This window comes from Pholis gunnellus, assembly GCF_910591455.1.
Source record: "Pholis gunnellus genome assembly, chromosome: 16".
Classification (NCBI taxonomy): Eukaryota; Metazoa; Chordata; class Actinopteri; order Perciformes; family Pholidae; genus Pholis; species Pholis gunnellus.
Window position 1 is genome coordinate 6985168 of NC_136543.1, and position 25165 is coordinate 7010332.

The window sequence follows — 25165 nt, forward strand, 5'->3', positions numbered from 1 at the left end:
TCATTCCTTACCCAGCAGGTCTGTTGCTTAACACAAATATCTGCGGGATTATAATTTGGCGGATTTGCTGCAGAGGAGGCTTTTACATGGCAGGCTGTGTGTAATGAGTGATGCTATTCATCCAGTTCTTTTTTTTGGGGGGGGGGGGGGGGGGGGGGGGGGGGTTGGGATTGACTCCAAGTCACTGGGGATAAGTGGTTTAGGAAGCGGGGGATGAGGGGCTTCCTGTGAGTGACTGAGGCCAGAGGGAGATAGAGGGGAGCCTCAACACCCTCCTTCCTGCCTCAGTACTGCGGGGAAACATAAAACATGTTGCCGGGTCATTTATTTCCACAGCGGCATTAAGTCATGACACAGAGACACAGGAACACACACACACACACACACATACACACATAAAGAGCCAAACAAGCTCACTCAGCTACGCGTTGCCATTTCTCACCCGACACAACCAGAGGAAACCAATATTTGAAGTCCATATACATTTTCCTAATCAAACAGTAACAAAGTGCAGCCACTACATTCATCTTTATGTATGGCAGTTGTATTGACTGGGGCCCTATGAGCCAAGAGGTGAGTGTATTAGATGGTGGCAAGGATGGATTGACTGTCGAGCTCTTACCCATTCTGCATTGCAGCGGGATCGTATGTTAACGCCATGCCAGTCTGAAAGAGAGAAAAACAACGACACGCAGGATTAATCACAAATCAAGAGAGTCGGATCAGAAACACTAACAAATGACATGAAGCTGCAACAGGAACAAAGTAGCAATTAAAAAGACATAACATTATCTTTTTTCTTTTTTTTTACCATTAACAGGAATATCTTAACCTTTTGTAAAATGTGCTTATTCGCCATTTTCTGCAAGTTCTTCTGAGAGTTAAATGAGAAGCTTATACGTTTTTTTACAGATTAAACAGATGAGCTATGCCGTGTTAATTAGTGAGCTATCTTGTCATATAAGTTTCTGCAAGAAAGCAAATAAGCGTATTTCCCAAAATGTCAAACTACTCCTTTAAGTCTAGAGACAGGTGCGTGGGACCAAACAACGTTATTTTGTTGAGTCACAAGATTTCCGTAGATAGACCTTCGTCAGGAAGGATTAACATCTTGGTCTAAATAGTATTGGACAGGTGCATGTACACAGGACCGCATTCTGTCACCTGTGTGTGTTATTTTGTTCCGGTTATGTTCTGTACGTCTCTGGGAAATCATGTCGATATGTTCCTGCACCAATGTCACCCACATCACTCGCCACACCTTTATTGTACTTTGGGTATAACGCGATTTGTACCAGGATTCTCTTTGTACAAAATAAATTTAATCAAATTCATCTCATTTTCAAATTGGAAAAACTGACAAGTGACAAAGCCAATGTGGGGAAAAGCTCCGTCAATAGGACAAAGTGAATTGGTATTGAGGACGCGTCTTTTTCTATTTCAATCACGTACGATCATGTATTTATGAATGAGAGGAAATGAAGAAGTGCCCTTTGGAGAGAAAAGGAGTGAGCAGAAAACGGAGTTCTTTGTCTGCTGATGGTGTGTGTGTGTGTGTGTGTGTGTGTAAGTGTGTGTGGGGCCCTCTTAGAGTCCAGGAGAGAGACCTGTGAGCCGCAATCCGTCATCTGCATTCCTGAAGGTTCTCTCCCGGAGGAGAGCTAATCCGATTTCTTTTAACGGGAGGCTGCTGAGGACGGCAGATTTCATCAGCATACACACACACGCACACATCGCGTATACACACCTCCTCTTCTTGCCCTTTCTCTCTCTCACTTTGCTCTCCCCCTTCTCCTTTCTTCCTCCATCATCTTGTGTTCTCTTCCTTTCTCTCCTTACCTTTCCCTCTTCATCCCTCATCTCTTAATCTACCCTCCTCCCGTCTTTCCACCTTTTTTTTTTTTTTTTGCCCTTGTTCCTCCAGAGGGCTACCTACACTGAGCTATACTGTTAAGGGAATAGCAGCTCAGATGAGCAGGGGGGGGGGGATCAGGGAGCCTGGACCCAAACCTACCACATTGAGCAATCACAGATAATCTATACCGAATGAATGGGGATGTGTGGACGCATAGTTAAAAAAGGCTTTCAGAGACATTTCATGTAAAGCTGTAAAGGCCAGATGAAGGGACTCGCATCAGCCCGTGTTATTTAAAAATATCCTACTTTTGTGTGTTTTCACCTTCAGTGTTCAAAGTCCCCGTCTGTGAGCGTGCAAAAAAGTCTCTGTGTTTATACACCGCCTTTAAACTAAATGTGAGGGCAAGCCTGCATGTTTGCGTGTGCGAGTGTTCACATGTGCGCCGGTAGCGGTGGCAGACGTGACCAGCTGTCTGGTGAGGCTGATATCTCCCTCCAGTGCTGGCCTGGGTTCCACGCTCTGGTGAATACCACAGCAGAGAAGCTCCAGACCGGAGACCCTGTCTGGCCAATGACTGATTACTGATGCGGTCAGCGTTTGGCTTTGTCGCAGAAAGGAGATGGGAAAAGAAGGAGACAGTTTCTTTTTCCTGAGCTTGATTTAAAAAAATAAAACCTTGATACTGTACAGAATCCTGCGAACAAAGCTCGGCTCTGACAAAAGCTGCCAGGGACGGACCAGGCCTTCAAAGAGCTCGCTAAAAGAGCACGCTAATGTGTCGAGCTGCACTTTCTCACCTCATGCAGTAAATAAGATGATTTAACTGACACTGCTCATGTCTATAATGCATCATTAACATACTTGTAACGCGCAATCTGCTCTTTGACTCATTCATGTTCATAATACGTCACGATTGCTGGTCCCTCACTGTCATTTTTCTTTTTTGCAAGGATCTAGCGTTTTAAAATCCCCATAGTTGTAAAACATTATCTTTATAACCTTTATATAATGCATTATAATGTGATTGTAAGTTGTCTAAATGAGCATTGTTTGCTTTCAGTAACGTTTGGTGCGTTGCCCTTTACATAAAGCAAACAAGGGCCTCTTAGGGTAACTTACAATCACAGTATAACGCATTTCAAAAGGACTTCTTCAGTCATTAATTCAAGTTTTTGCAAGTTGTGAATAATGCATTCATCCGTGCTCTTGGGTGTACAAAATGCATTTTGTCTTGTCTAATGCATTTTCAATTCAAATGTGAATGTATTTTACCATACAGAGAGAGAAGCATTAAAAAACGTGTGTGTGTGTGCGTGTTAGCATCCCGTGTGTTTAACACGCACACCCTAACAAAGGTCGGGTGAGGCCGAGTTATCGTATCTGTGTCCTCACACACACACACACACACACACTGACCCACTCCCTCCTTGTATTTTTGCCCTTCATACACAGATTCGCGCTTTATTTATTCTCCTCTCCTTGTGGCCACACACACACATACACACACACAAACATCTGTCAGGCTTGCACACAGAGTGGAAAGCCGGATGTTTTTTTTCATCTTCACTCATTCCCCTGGAGTAGGTGCTTGTAGAAGTGTGACTTTGAAACTTTTTTGTGTGTAGGAGTGTGTGTTGGAGAAAGAGAGAGAGAAAGAATGAACACCCATGGTGCTTGTGTGTGTGTGTGTGTGTGTGTGTGTGTGTGTGTGTGTGTGTGCGGTGCATAAAAATGTGACTAATAAGTTTGTCAGCATGAGACAGCGAGACACAGCACTTTCTAGACTCCCACTTTGGGTAGTTTACAAGAAAATCTGTCATATATCTTTTCTCAATCCTCCCCATCAGCCCGCCCCGCAGCACTCAACCCCTTGTAACTCCTGACTGATCGCGCAATGTGTTCGCTCTCTCTTTCCTTCTCTTAGTCTCAGTGAGTCACTCGCTCTCGCTCGCTCCATATGTTGCTGTGGGATCTGGGAAGACTTCAAACGCGGCGGAAGAAGAGACAGAGTGTGACAGAGAGAGAGAGAGAGAGAGAGAGAGAGAAACAGCAAGAAGAGGAGGAGGAGAGTGAGAGAAAGAGGCAAAAGCAGAGTGAGATATACTGCTGAGATAGAGAGAGGAAGAAGGTAGAGAGAGAGAGAGAGAGAGAGAGAGAGAGAGAGAGACAGAGAGGCATGGCTGCATCTCCCCTTCATCTGCCTGCCAGGGGGAGCGAGGTGAGGAATGGCCTCAGCTCTGATAAACGGACTAACATGTGATGCCTATCTCCCATCTACCCCCTGCCCTGCCTGCACTGGTGATCAATGACCACAAGGATGCACGCACACGCACAACACGCACACACACGCACACACACACTACATGCTATCCTCAGAAGGGCCTTTCTAATGGCTAATAGGTGTAAATGCATTCAGAATGGCATCGGAGGAGCCAGATCATTGGAGGAGGTCTGACTTGCATTGCGATCAGATCTCTATAAGGTGTGAATGCAAAGTGTAAAGAAGAAATCTGTTGAAAGGTCACCCGACTCGTTCTTCTTTTTGCTCTCTCCCCCCCCCCCACCTCTTCCCCAGCAAAGGACAACAAGTAGTCCGCTAGCTCGGCCTAGCGAATTAGCATATCGGCATCCACGATTATAAGAATGCTTATTAATACCAAGTGTGAGTACAAAAAGGCCTAGTGTGTGACAAAATGCCAATCTGATAACATATCAGATTGCATGTTAATATCAAGTCTAAATGAGGTCTAGTCCTCTAACCTGGATGTTTACAGTCTGCGCTACGTGCTTAGCATTACTCCTTACGCTTAACCTTGTTCTTTCAACTGATAAGACACACACATGTAAGATATAATGTTTCCTTTATTCATGTTGAGATGAATTGGAGATACGGCTCTGTACATCTAGGCCCAACACAAGCCAAGCTTTCAGTCACTAGACCTTCAGCAGTGCAAATCCCTGAGCTCGTAATGACATCAAGTAGAGCACACCTGGGCTGTGTAACACACGTACACATGGGAAACGCTGTTCACAAAACACTGATGATGAATCAATACAGAAAGGCAGTGTTAAGTGTGCAGTGAGTTTTCTTTTCTCCGGGTTTGATTTTGCCGCAGATCTGCTTCAACTTCAACTCATAATAAATTAACGGATTATTGGTTATTTTGCTCTTATAATTTGAATATATTTGTATCGAATGTACAGTATCTGCAAACTGCTCACTGCCACTGAACATCCCTGCAATATGTTCACTTTCAATGTTGACCTTTAAATATGATGAAGTGTGATTAAGAACTTCAGGGTTATATTGAGGCAACTCAAAGCACTTAACCTTAGAGAGAGACTGTGTTCTTGATTGAGTATCAGGAAAGTCACCGGTGACTTATAACTTATAAGATGCATCTACTTTTTAAATAGTAAATCAAAACACAAGCTTTTCTTAAACTCCTGCTATAGTTGCCTTAACCTGACACCATGTCTCAGGACTCAAACCCCCCAAAAAACATACGCTTTCAGGTGGAAAAGTGTGTTTTACGTTCGGTCACAATTGTGACTGGTGGGATAATGTGTAGACGTTTATTGACTGAATTGACATATTTCCGCTAGCATGCAGTCATCGAAACTCATCAACAAGCAGTTAAAGCAAACTCACCGCCCGCTACAGCTGCTCGTTAATGCAAATATCGAATCAGCCCGTCACGTGGCAATCGATCGATGCATTTAGGCATGTAGACGGAGCATCAGAATGGGGAAGAAAGGTGATGGAAGTGACTTTGAGCGAGACATGGTTTGTTGGTGCCAGACTGGCTGATTTGAGCATTTCAGAAACTGCAGGTCGATTGATTTTCATGCACAACCATCTCTGGGGTTTTTTGACAGTCGCCGGTGGATGTTTATCACGAGATAAATGATGTTTCCTCTAGAACGTATTTAGAAAAGCAAATTAGTAGCAGTAGCAGATCTGTGTGACACCGTACGCAGCTGTTTTAAGTTACAAAAGGTAGTATGTGTTTAATGTAGGGGAGGTAAGGGGCGGAGAATAAATGAACAAAAGGACAAGTTGAGTGTTTCCTCCATTTTGACAATGTAGGTATTTTCCTTTGTTCTCATCATACACACACACACACACTCACACATCCACGGTCATCTCACTTTACCGCCAGTCAACTGAGTTGACCCTGTTACTGTGTGTTGGCCGGCGAGGAGATGTAGCAATACAATTTAGGTTAAACACGCTTCGCTGGCTTAGAGGCGTAAGCTGAACATGTGATGGACAGACAGACACACACACGCACGCATTTGGCTAGTGTAATGCTCCACCATTCACTTCACAACACACACACACACACACACAAACAGAGCATGTGTTTTCTGAAGGACAAACATTTCATCGCTCCTGGTCTCATCTACCTTGCAGTTTCAGCACAACTGTCAGCCTCACTGACTGTGTGTGTGTGTGTGTGTGTGTGTTTACTCTATTCCATATAGTCCAGTCGGAAGCACTCCTCCACCCGTCTCCTCTGTTTGTCCTTCCCAGTATAGCTGGTTGGTAGCCTACAGTATGAAGAGACTTTAACCTTGCCTCCACATGTTGCCGATGAATATGTTACCATAGCACTGTATCCAATTCCTGCTTTCTGATGTATGGCGGGAATATACGTGTTCAGCGAGGCGTTCGGCTTGAGATGCAATTTACGTGACAGCGCCTATACATCCGGGGGCAGTTTGATCGATATCTGGGGTACTTTTCTTTTCTTTTTTTTTTAACGGCTCCATAGCTTAGAGTAAATACAAACGACAGGCAGTAATGGTTTACATAAAGCCAGATGTTGGCAACTTCTCAAGTGGCCTTGTGAGCAGGGTGGGGCCTGTTATTAGAAACACCATTACCTCAGAGGTAAATGCCCTGTCGGTAATCGCCTTGTCATGATGGAATGGAAAGAGTTTGGCCAACTGAGATTTTTTTGGCCATACCTGGGTCTCCTGTCGATCAGTTCAAGAATAAATGTGGAGGAAATTATGTAAAATTGTGAAAAATGGGGTTGTTACACCTGTCTCAATGCTAGAGAGGAGAGGCAGGGGTTAGGGTGTGGCCGAAAGCTCACAGAAATGGACTTTGTCATAAGTTTTGTTGATGAATGATTATTAACCAAATACACACCAAATTTAGTTGATCATTTATCATATTCTTGTCAGGTGATCCTGATGACGGCTCCTGCATTGGTGTAAGATCTTACATGGTGCTCATCTTACCTCGCCTTCTCTGTGCCACGGCCTCCCGTTCTGAGGGTACTTGCTCTGGCTCTGGCGTTTCTTCTGCCCTCCGTCGGCAAATTTGCACAGCAACGGCTCCGTGGGAGCTGCAGAGAGAGAGAGAGAGAGAGAAAGAGAGAGAGGGAGGACAAAATCATATTAGGAGGACTGCATACTGTGACCCATCAGAGAGACAGAAGCCCTTTTGAACTGGGTCGCATTTCTCTTCTACCATCGCGTCTCTGTCTCCCCCCCACCTCCCCCCCCACCTCCCTCCCCTCTTCTTTCCTACGGAGCTCCTAGAAAAATTCCCAGACTGACGATGTTGGCAGGCTACCCGCGCTACCCCCGGCCTGGGCTGGCAGCCCATGAAAGAGCATCGCAGGGTATTGTTGAAATAATAATCACAGTAATCGCTCTTGTAAAATACCTCTGAGATGGTAATGCAGGACCGCTCTGTCAGCCCAAGCTTCTTCTTTTTTTCCTCTCTAGAAGGCGTTCCTGACGCGTAATCCCTCTGTGTTTCACTTTAACAGGCATTTTCTCTTTTAATTGAAATATAACCCCCCCCCTCCCCCTCCCACTCCACAACCATCAGTGCAAGCGTCTCACTGGGCTCTGCTGTTTGAGCGGTCACAGATAGTAATGTGGCTGTTCTCTGAGTAAACACTGGGGGCATCCGAAATCGTGAGAACAAAAGTAACAGAGGAGTCACTCAAGTGCCGTCGCTACAGAGCTGGCAAGTGCCGGCAGGAAAGCATGACGTGAAGTAGCTGTTAATTAATCTAATAAGAATAATTTACAAAAAGCTCTCTGTACTGCAACCTCATCCGAGCCGCCTCTGTATCAACAGCCTTTTGTATGCATGTGTAGCAGTACACACATGATTGCTGATAACAGGTTGATGAAAGTGTTGCGATGACCTACGCCGCCATGAATGTAACTTCTCAAAGGGCACTTTCTCACACTAGAGCTGCAGGTGAGCACCGACAGAGACAAAAATGGATTCAGGTATAGAGAGAAAATGCAGCGAATGATGAAAGAACGGCTCAATGAAAGAGAGTGAAAGGGGGGAGAAAAAAAGAAAAAAAAAGCAGATAGGAAAAAAAGCTTTTCTCATGAGAAACTGTCGGCTCTCTTGGCCGGGGATCTGGGGGTCTTAACATTGTCCGTCCCCCTTTCCAGTCTGCGTCAGCGAGATCGGAATCTCTTTGGAGGCAGACTGCGGAGCGATGAGAGAGGGGAATGGAGACAGTTGGACCAACTAAAAGAATCAGAGAGGGCGAGAGAAACAAGTCAGAAAAAAAAACGGGAGGAGAGTGAAACAGATACGAGGAACAGGTGAGCGACCGTGGGAGAAACAAGGGAAACGGAGTGAGAATCTACACCGGGATCAAACGCTCTGTTCCCTGTGAAGGCCAGCACAGTTCAGCAACAGTACAGCGCTGCACCGAGCCAGCCAGCTTGTCCAAACAGCTGAACCGCCGCTGCCCTGCACCTGGTGGCTTAGGAAGGGACCCGACGGCCCTCCTGTCATCGCGTTCGCATTACGGGCCTGGCAGCTCGCGACACGGCCGCTCCGTGACGACACGGGCAAAACCGTCTGCGGCAGAGGTGAGCAACGGGACCTCTCATCGCGCCGTGCCGGAGATGACACCCACCGGGAGAATTGTTGATGGTTTAATCCCCGCCCCCAGATGTTTGGAGGCGCTTGGGCCTTGATGATATTGCAGCACGCACAAGACGGGGGAGACAGACGTGATGTCGGGATCGACAAGGTCGCGAGTGACGGCAGTAAAACGAGCTGGAGTGAACTTGTGACGAGCGAGTGTTCCAGTTGAAATAAATAATTAGGGCGTTGATGAGCTAACATGATAATTTGTCGATTCATTTGCATTTTCCTGCCACATTTGAGGGAATTATTTTGTAATTACACTGTCTGGGAGGGACGTGGCACGAACGAAACGCAAACAAACAGAAACTTAAAATGTGTTCATGTGGCTCGAGGGTCCACGATGGGACCAAACTTTTCAGAGTCAGCCCAGGAGAATGTTGCCGTGGGAAGGAGAGTGAGAGAGAGACGCGGCAGAAGAAAAACAACAAAAGCTCTTCCAAACCTCTCCTCTGGCACTCTGCGAGATAATTAGCAATCGGAGAGATTTGCCGAATCAGACACGGAGCACGCTGACGTTACCCCCGTGACTGCATCCCCCAGTTCCCACAGCGAGCTGGCCAATTTGTTTAAGACAAAGATCCAAGATCAACAGCCTCATACCGCCCAGCCCGCCCTGTGATCACACTCACCCCTCCGTAGCCCCGACACACACACACACACACACACACACACGCACACACCCTTAAAACCGCTCTGGTACGACCCTGTAAAAACACGCAGAAATACCCACTGACACATGCTAACTGCTGCCAGCCTTAAAAACCTTTCTTAGACCTCTCGCCATACAGCGTCACCAGTGGCACAGCCCAGAATAAACTAGGCCACTGGCTGTTCTTACTAGCATGCTGATGCTGCGTCTTTGGGAAACGGGCTCCAAGTACAACACATTTCACACTGGCTGCAGTATGTGTCGTATGAGGCCGCTTAAAAAAAAACACCCCAAAAAGTTGCCTTACGAACCAATTTGCTGCCCTTTAATGGTGCAAAATCGTGGGAAAAACACATAAAGAGCTTTTGGTCAGAGGTCAACAACTGCGCTAACAAGGTGCTCTTCGGGAACACCTCATCATATTTTATGTGTGTTGCTGTAGAAACTGGTAAACACGCTAACGAGGGGCGACCGCAGGCATGCAGTACGCACATGCATGTGTGCCAGATGAAAACTCAACACGCACACAAAGTGCTCGACGGCTCAGCGAGAGGAAGATGCCTCACGTGATCACGGCCTCGGCTCAACCACACTCCAGACTGCGCGTTTGGCTCTGAAGAGTGGCTTCAGTGGCTTTCTGCCCATCAGTAGACACACAAGCACGCAGTAAAATGAACCAACGAGTGCATGCAGATGTACTTCTGTAAGACACAGTGCAATTACAATAGCCTTTTAAATTGAGGCTTGTTTCACTTTTGAGTGCAGCGTTGCATAAGTAATCGTTGCTGTTACGGCATCTGGGGGAAGTCAGCCCTTTGTCTGCAGAATAACAGGCAGCGCAGCGAGACCACCAGATCTCACCAGATCTCACCGTTCCTTTTCTTCGTGGTGTCTGCAGGTGTGCGCCAGGCCGGCTGAATAACATCTTCATCCGTGAATGCAAACCAGCACGTTGCACTAAAACGCATCAGTGTCTGCATGTTGTGCAATCATTCCGCTGCTCGGAATCGGATTGCACATCTGTTTGGCCTGAATGGTGAAATCAATGCCGGAATGCCCCCCCCGAGCTGCAGAAGGAGCAGGGTAAAAGGGTTTCAGTGAAGCAGCCAGCTTTTTCACCATCGAGACGGTTACAAAAGAGGCTTCTCACGAGGGCTCACAGGGCAAACTGTGCTGGCCTTTCTTTGCTCTCGGTCTGTGCAAAGCCCTGAAGAGGGTCGAACAGAGGCAGCTGTTCGGCCACTTGTACCAAAATCTGTCAGCCTGAAAGGGCTTCAGAGAAAGGAAGCTTTCCACTTCTCAATGACAACTTTGGTTTAAAGGTTCCAACAGGTTTCCTGGCTTGAAGTTTCCTGAGCTCAGCGTCTCTGAAAAGTCATCCGGGTGGCTCGCTGTGTTTCACTGCAAGGACGTGTTTGGAGGGAGTCGAGAAAAGGAAGAAAGAGGACAGTATTTTACTGGAACTCTGCGGCACTCTGACGCTGCTCGGGGGGATCTCTAATTGGATCAACAACTGTCTGATTCCCATCAGCCAGCTTGACCTGTCTGCCCAGACTGAGGAGGCTGTGTCTTATGGGAAAGGGAGAGAAAAAAAAAAACAAGAGTGGGAGGGAGAGAGAGGCAGAGACACGAGGAGGAAGGCGGCACAAGGGACAGCGTTCTAGAAATAGATAAATATGAAGTAGCCATGATATGAAAAACATATTACAGGTGCACATGGACCAAAAATACAGCGGCATGTATATATGTAGTCAAACGAGCGAGCTCAGAATGGCCGCCAAGGCCGGGAAGGCAGGCGGCAGCAGCTACCGCCCTACGGGGGGGGGGGGGGGGGGGGGGGGGGGGGCTTTGACGGATCCCAGTCGATAGCTCTCACAACTGCCACGCTGGCCTCGCATCCTTCAGCGCGGAAATGAAGACGGTCCGCCAGCCGTTTCGCTGACAGGGACGGCACACGCGGCTCAATGACACGGCCCGATAAATGGAGAGGGCGCTGAGAGGAGAGCGAGACAAAGAGGGAGAGGGAGATAGATGGAAAGGCGGATACGGTGTCGTAGAGAGGCACAAAAAAACGACATGGTGAGACAGTGACGGAAAGAGACGGAGGAGAGACGGAGGAGAGACGGAGGAGAGACGGAGGAGAGACGGAGGAGAGAGGGACTCGGCGATGGCAAAAGTCGACAAGCGCCGTCCAGTTTTCCCCCTCACGATCTATATACTATATAGAAGAGTGAGTGAGATAAGTATAGGGAGAAGGATGTCAACAATGCCCTCGCTTCTCACTCTGCATCCGCTACACATGCTCTATGGCTATTGATCAGCCTTCGCCCAGCCTTTCCCATAGAGGGCTCCTGCAGCACGCCAGCCGGTACAAGCCTGAGATGATATTATGGATTACGGGAAAGGATGTGGAGGGAAGAGCCCTGGATGCGGGCGGTAGAAGCCTGATCGATGAGCTATTGCGCACTTAACAAGAGTAATGTTATGTAGGGAGTCTCTGACATGCTAATCCATCTCTCACTCTCTCCGTCCGTCTCCCGCGATCGCTCTCTGTCGTGGTTATGTGCTGTTGGCCCATCTCTCTCCCCATTTCTTTCTATTTATCTATCTATCTATCTATCTCTCTGTCCATCAATCCATCTATCTATCTATCAATCCATCTATCTATCAATCCATCTATCTCTTCATGCGCCGCTGAGCAGACTCTGATCCAAGACCAGATTCAAACAAATAAAGCTGATGGATGAGATGAGCTCCATGTGTGTCTGGCAAACAGTCCGTCTAAAATGCGGTAGACTAACTACGTTCGACTGAGCCCATTTGATGGCGGTGGGAATGCAAAACACGCAAACATGGCTGTTAGCTAGTCCCGGAATACGCAGACATCTTTGTGAAACGGTCGGACAGGAGAAGGTGAAGACCATTCCGCACGAGTGCAGCTGGAATTATTTTAGCAGATGAAAATAGTGGTTGCGCCTCAAGAGTGCAGGATGAATCTGGCCTCACAGTAAATGTGTGAGCAGCAAGTGCAGCGCCAAACAGGCGGCGGGTTTCCAGCTGCCAGCCAACTCCTGTGAGACGAGCTCTTGAGGCACAAGTTAAACGAGAAATTATTTTCGAGCTTAATCGGCTAATTCCGCTTGTAGTTGCCATGGTGAGAAAACAAATGGCTAAAAAAAACGCCTGAGCTGTGCGAGTACAAGCTAGCGCATGTGTGTTGGCCAGCTTTAACAAACCCCCGTCCGTTTATTGAAATAACATTCATACAAACGGACAGTCCTTCGCCGCACTGATTCCAAATTGCATAGTTTAGTGTCGCCGGTTCCTGCAGTCAGCTGCAATTTTAAAGTGGCCAGTGGCAGATGTTTCTAATGTTGAAGCCACACATGCTGCTCCGCAGTGCCAACGTCTTCGCTGCTGCAGTAGGTCTCAGTATCAGCGGCGGGCTTTACACAGCTGGCCAGGGTGGCAATTACAAGAAGCCGCACTGTGGTCGCTTCAGATTTGTAAGAGTATAGTATGAGATTGAAAACACTATTTGCGGAGTGGATTTGAAATAAGATCCCGGCGAAGAAAACAAGTGCGATGTGCAACCGCCGACGTGACGTCAGCAACGTCACAGGCCCGGTCGCGAGACTGGCTGTCTGCTTCGGAGACTCGTTCTAAAAGGTCTTCATTGCGTCTTCATCCCTGGTCTGCACATTTGATTTGTGTTACTCCTAACTATGGGCAGAGACCCCCTTTCTATGACATGGTTGCAGTTAACATCCATGTCTGTCCAAGATCACTTCATCATTTTATCCTAGTCGACATTTGTGTGAACTTGTCATGAAATTCATCTTCAAGGCCAAATGGATGTTTGTGCCAAAGGCATTTCCTCAAGGTGTTCTTGAGTTATCGCGTTCACGAGAACGGGGCGGACACGAGTTCACTGTGACCGTGACACTTGACCTCCAAATTTCGAATCAGTTCATCCTTGGACATTGTTCCATAATTGAAGACATTCCCTCCAGGCGTTCCTGAGATATCACGAGGATGGATTGTGTGCGTCGGTCGGTGTGTCGGACGACCCGACAACACAATGCCTCCGGCCGCGGCTGTCACCGGCGCGGAAGCAGAAAAAGAAATCTCATCCAAATTCATACTGATGACTTGCGCTGCCATTACATTATCAATACAAAAGTAACTGAAGCGTACAAACATGTTGCAATAACCAACTCTCCAATGAGATGAACAAAAGCAAAGACTTCTAAAAGTGACGAGATTTCCCTCAGACAATAACAAGAAACACTTGGTTCTCTTTGGCCTTACGGCATACAACTGGCCGTGGTCGGGCCGTGGAGCTCTCTTTCCATGGCAAACCGTTTTTGGCTGTGGCAGACGGACTAAAGAGCAGCTGCTGGCGTGCTTTGCCTGTGGGGGTTGACGCCTGCTTCCACTGTCTGTGTCGCTGCCTGTGTGGGCAGACAGCGCAGCCATCTCTGTCCCTGTTAGCGAGAGTATTATAACACTGCCAACGCCTCCAGTGACCCGTGAAACCTCCCATCTATAGAGATGAATCATACAGATGGGGGCTTTGTAATTCAACAGAACTGCCCGTCCACCAGACCCTACGGCAAATATTCCTCGCTATATACGACACTTAAATCGGTTTTGCGCTCTCCGAGCACACCTCAGAAGACGCGGTGAAGTCTTATGTTCTATGAGCGTGGGTTTCGTATTATTACCGCCAAGGTTTCATTATTTACACTCTTACTCAGCTTTACACAGCTTCGACATTATGCTGCAGCAAAAAATAATTTAGGTTTATTTATCAAGAACAGAGTTTGCTGATGGTTGTTCTCCAGCACCGCGCTGCTTTACATTCATAGAGTTACACAAGTTCACACTCAGAGTGCATCACAAGCAGCCCTCTGTTGTTGGCCAGCGTGAGACTCTGGATGTTAGGGTGCGTTGCTGAGCGATACCTCGCCTCTCATACAATTTCCCAGATGGTGCCGGGATTCTAACGCACGATTTGTTTCGGTTATAAGTAGGGTTGTGTAACCTTTGGGCTACCGTCGGCGGCAAATTGATAATGACGTTTGAACAGAGGCGGAAAATATGCTTCGAGCCGCAAGCACAAGAAAGCCACATCAGTTAAGAGGAGCATGGTGAGTTTGTTAACTAGGTTTCCACCGGAGGGGCTTCCAGTAACAACGGTATGGACAGGAAAGAAAATGAAATTACAGCACAATAAATGAATTATCAATATAGAGCCCTCGATACTGTATCTGAGGGGGATCAATGCACCGCGGCCACGGCTGCGATGTGGGCCGAGGGCGGAGGGCAGGCCGATAGCCGAGGGACCAGCCAGATCGATAATGTCACTGGTGGGTGATTGACGATCAATGCTGCCAGTGACGTTGATTTATGATCAATGAAAGCGGGGCACCGGACTAATAAGGGGAGAAGGGGCAAAGGGGGGGTGATGCGAGGAGAGGGGGGGGGGCCTCCCCTTTACTGTAACTGATTGGGGATCGATGAAGAGTGGCACCGTGGCTGATTAGGGATCAGGTGACTCTGTGGCGGAGGAAGGCAGCTTTGCGTGAGAGGATTTGGTTGGCTGCGTGGAGACCAGCCTGTCTGAGCCGAGCGGAGCTGCAGAGACTGTAATTAAAGCCGCGCTGAAAGGAGCTTTCCACTGGTTGATAGAAGCTGCAGGTGCAGCTCCCTTTGCTCTTTCGCTGTCAAAAGAGCAGCCCTGCGTGCACACACACACACACACACACACACACACATAGACACACTATATCCTCACACACTCACAACCAAAGACAGCACAGGAAGGGCTGCACTATGTTTCTGCCATTCTGCCCCATAAAAGTCAAATCTGTTACTCGACATCCTCCGTCTCTTTTGCCTTGTTTTCTCAGAGTCTTTAGCTATTTTTAAGACACTAGCGTTGCTTTATGGGGGTTCTTGCTGCTATAACCCAAAGTGTCATTGTTGGAAAATGATGTGTTACCAGTGTAACCGTCAACAGATTTTAGTAATCTCATTACTGCTCCTGAACTAACAGATGCTATGTTGTCAGTGGAAATGTACTTATTTTAACCCAAAACATGATCTTCTGTTAACCAGGTATTGTTGCGGCTGAAACCAAATCATAATTGAGAATGTGTTTGAAAATCTGAATCGCGGTGAGCGGTTAAAACACCACAACGTTGATACACATGTGTAGAAATACTGATATGAAGCGTACAAACAGGTGCAAACACATAACAGTACTGTCCGTGTGTTAGCCAAGTTTCAGCGCGACGCCATTTGTCTTTTCTGAATGAGACGTGACCAAAATGCCTGTGGAATATTAAACATAATGTCTATAGTCCTCCTACAACATGAGCAGGCACAGATGCGTCATGAACTGGCTGGGTAATTTCAGATTAGCCGTGTAGCCATCTTCATAAAGGACTCAAAAGCCATAGTTAGGTTCAAAGTAAGATGGCTAACCCACTCATCTGCTCCTTCGTCTGACAGACCCCTGTACTTATGAACTTCAAACAGTGCTGCAGACATTCCCGGAGCTCATAACTCATTAATTTCTTAGGTATTCTCTTTGTTCTCCAGCAGCGTTGACAGTAATCTTTCCCCCCCCAAAAAAAGTTGCTGACAACAGAAGTGGCATCTTTTCTTATGGTGCACACTGAATATATCAACAGCTTTCAAAGGAAATTGTTATATTTCCTGGCTGATCTCCTGAAATGTATAAATTGCTTTAGATTCTAAAGCTGCAGGTAATCCTTTGCAATTGACTTGCGCAGCAACATTACGTGTCCGCCGTGTATAATGTCTCGTGATTCTGTCGTGAGTCATCGCTATTAGAGCGTTGTCTCTACCTCCTACAGATTTAGTTCAGAACCGGTCAACCAAAAATAATCAGTTCAAACATAATTAGAGCTTTAAACCCAACCTCTGACCAAAACCTGACCGCACTTCCTTCCTGTGTCCCTTACAGTTCTTTTCTTTGAAAGAAACTTTGAAAACCACACAAACACCCCCATAAAAATAAAAGTGTGAAGGCCGTCTTAATAGCACATTCCTTTGGGGGAAAAATGACACACTTGGCAAACTCCTCAGCATTATTATTATTATTCTAGCATCAGTAGCCGTGCGCCTTCATCCCCCTGAGAGAGCGATAACCAGAGAGAGAGGTCGACACGTGGAGAACAACTTTGGGTAAGTCCTTGCCTAAACATCTCAGAAGTGATGAAAAGGCTTTGTTTTTCCCAGTCGGCGTTAATGGGCCCCAATCGATGTGGGATAGCCGTGTTTTTTTCTCCACATGTCCTGCCCCCCCCCCCCCCCCCCGGGGGAAGCACAGGGAGGTAATGTGGGAGGGGGAGGGATATTGACACAACGTCGATATCACCAGGGTTCACGGGCACCGGCGCGGTGAAGGTAACTCCCGCTTACTTGGAAGTTGAGGCCGGCAATCGGGGGGAAAGGGGGGGGATGCAATGCATAAAGGACAGCAGTACAGCCAGAGTGGGTCGGCCAGGACCGTATTTCAGTACAAACACTGTTGTTACACTGATGATATTCATCAGCACTTATTGATTCCACTCCAAAAGACCCCCCCCCCCCCACACACACCCACCAATGCTTTCACTTTAACAATGTCAGGAATGCGAGGCAGCGCAGCACTGCTGCAGAGGCGAGCACACCGCCACGCGGGCCCTCATCTGTCACCGACGGCCGCCACGATGTGCAGCTTAATTGGGGGAGCTGATGAGGTCTGATGAGGCCGGTGCTTATTGAATTCCCCGGCCTGTTATTTAGATAATGCCGGGGAGGGAGCGGCCTCCGTCATCTCCCCCATTCCCATCCATTCACTGTCCCAGCAGGGGGGCTGCCGGCTAATCCACTCTTGTTTGTGATGGCTGTGTGAACTGAGGGGATTTGGTACACGCTCTCCCCTCGCGAGCACACATCTAACAATCCCCGCTGTTGATTTTACCCCATAATGGGCCTGTTTGACGAGTTAACCAGATCCCGACACCCATCTCAACCCCCTTTTGCCCGTCTTTCTTTCTCCTATTTTGAGGGGGGGGGGGGCACTGTTGAATAATTACACTTTGCAGCAATCTTTTCCTTTTCTCGGCTTTTCCAAAAAGCAATTACCAAACTTCAAATACGTGGCTGTACAGTGTTTACTGGTTTACAATGCGTGCGCGAGTGGGGAAAAAAAAGAAAAAAAGAGAGAGAGAGAGAGAGGGGAAGGGTGTGAATGGAGTGTGATGGAGAGAAAGGAAACCAGCGGAGACAAGAGGAAGTTGCAGAACAGATGGCTAAATGGCAGGACAACAAACTTTTAATTCCGTGCCTCAGACTGGCAAAGGAGATGGAGACCGTGAAGTCACAGAGGGGCGCCAAGGGTGCGGCTCAGTATGGGACGGCGCTTCAAAACGCATCAGAAGAGAGGAAAACGCCCGTGATTAATGCCTCTGCTGCACAGCACTGAGAAGGATCGGAATTTCAAACGTAAAGTTTCTACGGAAAAGCATTCTGCATCTGGGTGGTCCAACAACAACAACACACAAAAAGAAAGAAGACTGTCACAAACCTAACTAAGAGATGTATTGTCGAATGTATGGCACAGCAGGTGGGATCTTGCTTTGTCTGCCAGAATGTGCATTACAATGAAACACTGCCATTAAAAGTGCTTACGGTATTTTTCCACTTTGGGAGTGTCATTGGAAGCTAATTCTCATATCTAAATACCTCCAACAGCACCAGCTAACACCCTGTAACTAAAAATAATACCGTAGCCAAACAAAATGAACCGTGCACACATGATTTCCCCTTGAATCACTGGTGACATCTAGAAAAACAAAAGGCCATATTTATACGGGTCAGTTGTTGTGGCCTTATAGATCGGGGCGGCGATACTGACGAGGGGGGGCCATTAAGGCAGCCACATTTAAAAGCTTACATGGAGAAGGTACAACGGCGAGTTCACCAGGGGCACAGCGAATCAATATCAGCCCGACTTAGAAATCTGCTGTATAATCCTTGATCTCCAAGGCCATTCGCTTTGCAGCCTGAAATTGGATACACACCCGGCTGCATCCATCCCCCACGCTCACCCCTCGCTGTGCCGATGCCCGCTGCTCGCGCGCCGCAAATGAGACATGCTGAAAAATTGATCTGGATGCATCTGCGGCGAGATTACGTCTCGGGGGCTAAAAGGGAGATATGACTAGCTCAAGGTAATTCATGAATCTGTGTGTGTCTATGTGTAAGAGGATCCAGACAGGGACTGGTGAACGGGAAAACTTAGTGGTGGTATTATCATAACTACATCACTGCTATCTGGCAGAGTGCTGCACAAAAAGGCCATTAAGGCGCCACGTCTATAAATGCTGGTGAAGGCCACACATTTAAAAAAAAAAAAAAAAAAAAGCACTAGTATATGCTTCTATATGGCACATACTGCAGGTATGATTAACAAGGATGTCAGAAAAATAAATCATCTTTGTGTATTTCGCCTGGGAGCTACGAGGCCTTTTTGCAGTATAATACCATTTCTTTGATGAATGATTTGAGTGGAATATAATAAAATAATAGAGCACAACTACATTGTTCAACCACATGTGGAAAATAGTCTTTTGTGGGTTTTTGCCTGTTAACCACAAATCCTTTATGTGTAATTGACTGCTGAAGGTTTCGTACCTTCAAAAATCGACTTAATTCTTTTCTGCATTTTTTTTGTAAATCACATTATCGCCACGTTGCCTTTGCCAACACTAATGATCTATTCATTCATTTGTTTATTCAGTTTCTATTTATGCAAGGTGGTTGCATGAGAGCGGTTCCCCCTTTAAAACATTTAGTTAACATTAAAGGGTGAATTGGTGAGAGAGCCAGCATTAGACTACAATAACCAACCAGTCAAGTTGCAGTTTACATTCCTGTCCGTTGAAAATGACGGCACTTTATCCAATTAGACATGTGTGAAATTGTCATGATTAGCATCGGAATTATTGGCCCGAAACGTGTTTGATGAGGTTGCAGTGACCTTTGACCACCACAATCTATTCTTCTTCCTTGAGTCCAGGCGGACATCTGTGACAAATTTACACACTCAACCCAGGAATAATGGACGCCAACAGTATAGATTCTTTCCGGCTGTTACACAAATAAATAACCTTGTAACAATGCAATAAAACTGGAACCGTGCTCGCCATTTCTGTATCTTAAATTACCTCAAAGAGACATTCAAGGACAACAAGAATACGACTGATACTGGTATTCTACAGTTACAGTACAAGCAACGACTGCAAATGACAGTTCAATGTTTGATATTCTTCACCTTGTAGGAAGCAGAGTTTCTTTGTGAAGGGGTTCTTCTTCTTCATATAGGGATGCTATATTCAACAGCATATTTGAGAGTCGGCTTTTACTCAAATTTTGGCAGTATTTTCAAATGTTTCCGGGCCCCTCCAATGTTCTGTTCCTCGACCATCCTTCTGCCTTCTGGCAGGTGAAACAAAAACAAACAAAAAATATTCCACCTCGACAGAGAAGCTGCACTACGGTAACAGCAACTCACCACTGTGTAGCAAGCAAGGCGTGAAAAGTGAGATTTCTAGACGGGGTATATCTTTAGGTGCCTCTCAGCTGCAAGTGTGGGCTGCCTGTTTTTTGTTTTTTTTTAAATTTCATTCCCACGGCGGTATGTATTGTTAGAGTGGCAGTTGTTGGACTCTCTGAGGCCTTTAAGCACTCTGTTTTCCCCCTATTACTTGTGCCCTGTGGGGGGACAGACAGTTGTAGCGAGATGCGGCGCAGCGCACCGGGGGTGGTCCCCAGATACCAACCGATTCATACTTTCCACCTGACGCGCAGGATAGAGCGAACAGAGAGCTGGCAATTACCAGACTTCTCGCTATATATACTGCAATCCTGGCCAGCTCTGCTCTGCTGTACTCCACTCTGAAGGCTGTCTCAGGGCCAAGCTGGAGGTAATGAAAGCAACACACTCCTAATGGACTATTGATGTGTGTGTGTGTGTGTGTGTGTGTGTGTGTGTGTATGACGGGAAGGAGCGAGAGAGGCTCAAAGAACAAAAGGTAGGAAACAGAGACTAAGAAATCATTCTGTTGGTGTGTCGGAGTGCTTTCCTTTTTCTGCGTCGTCTGTGTTTTCGTGCAACTGCAGAAAGAGTGCATCCATGTCTGCGAGCGACTGTAAATCATCTACATAAGTTGAGCAAAAGCAGCAGAAGAAAACTAAAAGAAAAAAAAAACAACCCACAGGCGTGATCCAATAACCACGGTGAGGGAACGGAGACAGACAGAGAGACAGTGTGTCTGAGACATGAGGTCACTCCCGAACCCAGGTGTGTTTCCATCGTCCTTCAGCTCAAACACCAGCAGGCAGCTCTCATACAAACACGCTCATATACAAAAACATAAATAGCTCTAGGTGACAAAAAAAAAGCAGAAAAAAAAAGAGGAAAAATTGGCAACCATGACGCCGGTGAGATTCATCACACCGACTGATCGTCCATTGGCAGAGCGCGTAGGTGTGTGTGCACATTTTTTTGTTGTTGTGCGTCTCTGTGTGTGTCCCCTACCCCCGCTGGCAGGCGGTCGGATGAATGAATGGGCGTCGACTCCTGGAGGTCCGGTGGCGCTACAGAAATAACTCTGCTGACCACAGTGACCTCTGCTTGTTCCCACACAGCCCGCGTCCTGTTCTAATGGAGGCCCGCGCTCTATTTCGGGGGCGGCAGCTAGATTTATCTCACTGCCCTCTGTGTCCCGGGGACGCTGACAGTGACGTGGTCGGGTGTAACTGATGCCTGCTTCCCTGACGCAAGCAAGAGGATACAATTATATTCTCGAGGTCAATTCCGGTCCGTCGCATGACCTGGCAGAACCTCACTAGTTCTCCTCACTTTCACATGTATACCTTAAAACGTGCTACGGTGGAAAACAGAAAGCTGTAAATGATCTTTCTTCTTTTCTTTTGCAATACTGTAACTGATGAAAGGTGCAGGAGATAGAGAGGAGTGAGCCACAGAGAGCAAGCCTTCTGAATTGCTTGCATACCACAGAGCCCTTGGAGCATGATTATCCTCCTCAGCAAACTTAATCTTCATTCTGCCGGCCAAAAGGCTATGAGCTCAGTGACCTATACTGTATCTGCTGAGAGGCTGAATATTACGGAAATGCATCGCCTCAGGTCCTGCATTAGATTAAGATGACTGATGGTTAAAAACCCGGGATCTAGGGACCTGTGAGGATAATGTGTGCATCTCAGGACTTCATTCCTTGGGAGTGGTGGAGAGCCCGGTTAGCTCTGGGGAGAAGTATAAAAAGGTTTTTTTTTTGCTTATGACTGTAAAGTTGGCAGAGTGAGCTCCTGAGCTCGCCAGGATATAATTCACTGGAAAGAAAGGTACGAGAAAAGCTCCCAAAAGTCCTAAACCACTACTGTGCAAGACATTCAACCAACAATTGCTCCACAGCTGTGTTTCAGACGTTAAATAAAACAATCTACGACTTTGCTCAATAAAACAGCAGTGTTGTGGTACTCCAGATTGGTCTTGGTCCAGACCACTTTTTTTGAAGAAGTCAGGGATTTTCATTTGATCTTGTCACGGTCCGAGGACTGTGGATTTTATTTCAAGAGCACAATTGGCAGGACATCCCTACATTGCTTGTGCAATGTCTGATTTATGTGTGAACACACCACACAGTGTGGGACTCGCACTGGTCTTGTTCTTGTCTCGACACACTCGGGTCTTGTTCGTGACTCGGTCTCTGTTTTAGGGGGTCTTGACTGCAGCACTGAAATACGGCAGAAGAATGCTGCGATTAGCCGTCAAACTCATCGATCAACATGCTGACATTTGCCAGTCAGCACCAGATGAGCTGATCTTCGGCGCTGGAGGAAATGTTTGGATCATAAATGTTTGTAAAAAAAAAAAGAAATCGTGACCTTCCATTCAATGGCCAAACCCATAGAAAAAGTCGGGATCACCAAAGTCATTAAGATTATTAATGGGTGGGGATGGTGAATATTTGTATAAACTGTAACTGTGACCCAACAAAAAGCCATGTAGCTAGCACTATAAATGTATGCACATATTACATTCAAGAGCATTCAATAGGATCTCTAAGCCAACCATGTCGCCGCTCCACTTCCACGGGAAAATAAAAAAAGCTGTGTCGTAGCTGTCTGCTGTCCACGGCACAGAAGAAATAAGAACACATCAATGACACGGCTGAACGCGTATCAAACAAAAGAGAGGAGAGGAAGAATGTTCTTCATAAATATAAGCGGCCTCAGGTGCTCATTTTGCTCGCACTAATATTGTGTGCACTCAGCTGAATCCAGTTACATAGATGAGCATCAGGGAGGGGGAGAACGGGAACGCGCGGCGATGCCGACGCGCAGGATGGCGAGCGGAGAGGAAAGGGAGGGGAGAGTGAGCGATGAAAGACAGCGGCGGCAGGGAAAGATAAGCAAGGGAGGGACGGATGAGAGAGAGAGAGAGAGAGAGAGAGAGCACTAAAGCAAGGACAACAAAAAGTGCCAGGAGAGATGGGAGCAGGGTGAGGAGGGAGAAAGATAGAAAGAGGGATCAACGCGGTGGACAGCTGGGCCGGGGGTCACGGGGGTCAAGCTGAGGAAGCGGTCGCACGCGGCCAATGTCATCCTTTCATCTCTGCAGATGCAGCAGCCTAAACTTTACTTAAATTTAACCTTCCAAAAGCACGGGCTGTTCCAACTTTCACTCCTCTGCTTCCCTGCGCCACCCATCACTTTCTTCCCCCCCTCTGCCCTTTTCCATCTGTTCTCTTTTATCTCCCCCTCTTATTCCTGTCACATTTCCTCAGCTCCTAATCTGTTTCTTCCCATCGCCCTCCCGCTATATTCCTCCCTTTTACCCTCCCTCGTTATGTGTCTTTTCCTCGTGGTGTCTCGCCTACATTCGGTCTCGCTCCACATTAGATGTGGTTGAGTGGAGAGCAAAGTCAATTGTTCCTGCCTAAACCCCTCCAGGAGCCGGGGCTCCTCTCCTCTGCCTAAACAAACTTTGAAGCCAATCAAAGGGCTTATATTATTTTCTGTGGAAGGGGACTGCAGCAGGTGAACGCTTTATATTTCAGTGACGGATCCACTCACACCGTGGCTTCCTCTTCCCCGTCTCCTCCTCTCTGCGCTATAACCACCGGCTCCGCTCGTGATTGATACAGTTCAGCGGCAAAACAAACAAAGCGTGACAAATCCAGATTATTGTCTGTGGGCGAGATAAGGTTATAATGAGAAAGTGCATCGGGGGAAATTGATCCTTTTTCCAGGAAGCTGTCTGATTTACTGGGGATGCCAATAATAACTTCCTGTGTGTGCGGCCTGTAATGGGAGGCGGGTGAAGTCAGCGGTAGAGGGTGGGGGGGGTTCACGCCAAGACGACAGATTTCATTACGATGCAATATCCTGAGGAGCGCATTTGAGAGGGAGGACGGGTGGCTAATTATTATCCCTAGCACTGCATATCGAAAAGCTGTCCGATTGTCATTGTGTATCACAAACAGAGACAGAAATGAATGAATGGTTCACACCGGGGTGACAGCGGCGGTAAGTGAATCATCAATACATAACGGATCTGACCTTTTTGTTTCTGTCAAAAAAAAAAAAAAAGAGGAAGGCAAAACAGTAGATGTAAACAATTCACAGATCAGCACCCACGCACGGCACACGGATGCATCATGGGAACAATGTGCCTTGGCACGCTTGCGGAGGCAGCCGTGTCTGAGACGAGCTGACAGCCGAGCCACCAACCTACTTGGCTAAATCTACGCGCCATAGGGGAGAGAAATGGGCCCTGCTGACAGGCCAGTTATTAGCCAGGGGAATGTGGGAGGGATTGCAGAAATTAACATGGATTACTCGAGTATGACTGACAGCTTCAGAAGGGCTTTTTGTGACTTACCGAGTGAATTGGGACTCGCCTTAATTCAGCGAGGGACGTTTTAATACCGCGGGCTGTCTCTGCTGTCTCGGCGCCGTTGCCTTAGTGAGGACGCCAACAGGGAGGGAATCTTTTTCTGCAACAGCTCCCCCCCCCCCCCCCGCCCTCGGTGGCACAGGACCCTAATGTTCGGCAAATAATGACGGGATGTGTCGGCGGGCCAGCACTATCTTCTGGTCTGTGCTGTTTTGTTTAAAAGGGGTGGGGCTGAATAGTAACCCCTGTGAACTTTGTTTGGCAGAAGCCTGACAGTTTTAAAAAGCCTGGGCGTCCTCCGGATCTCTCACAGATAGGGGAAGTCAATTTAGAAATTCATAAGGACTTCATGAAGCACTGATGCTTCCCACAAGTCTCCATGAAGCATATGGCTTTTACTGTGGGCCTTAAAAGACGTTCTATGTATTAGAATAGAGTTCTTTTTTAACTGAAACACAGCGTGTGAGTGAGAAGAGACAGAGGCTGTGGTTTGAAAATAAATTGTGAAAACAGATAGAGTTAGGAGGGAGAAATGCTAGAGTATTGTAAAAAAAGAAGCAGGAAGGCTTGTACATATTGCATGTTTCCGTTTGGTTCCATGTCCCAGGGCCACTGTGGCTGCTTCCTGATGTGGTTTCCATTATTTATCCAGCATCTATTGGACAATATTGGAGCCCACTCTCAGGTCTGCTGCCAATATGGCAGCACAACGGATGGGAAAAGGAA

General features: G+C 47.1%; 1 protein-coding gene across 3 annotated transcripts in view; it reads right to left on the reverse strand.

Annotated features, from left to right (window-relative positions):
• LOC306708118 (RNA-binding motif, single-stranded-interacting protein 3) overlaps positions 1-25165 on the reverse strand; it is a gene marked incomplete at its 3' end in the record, with an annotated part of 180058 nt that overhangs the window by 31309 nt on the left and 123584 nt on the right. For all 3 annotated transcript variants that reach the window (XM_079175841.1, XM_079175839.1, XM_079175840.1), the window contains exons 7-8: positions 7112-7218; positions 623-666 (exon numbers count right to left, since the gene is read on the reverse strand). In XM_079175841.1, the coding sequence (XP_079031967.1) occupies positions 623-666; positions 7112-7218 (151 nt within the window). The remainder of the gene's footprint in view (positions 1-622; positions 667-7111; positions 7219-25165) is intronic.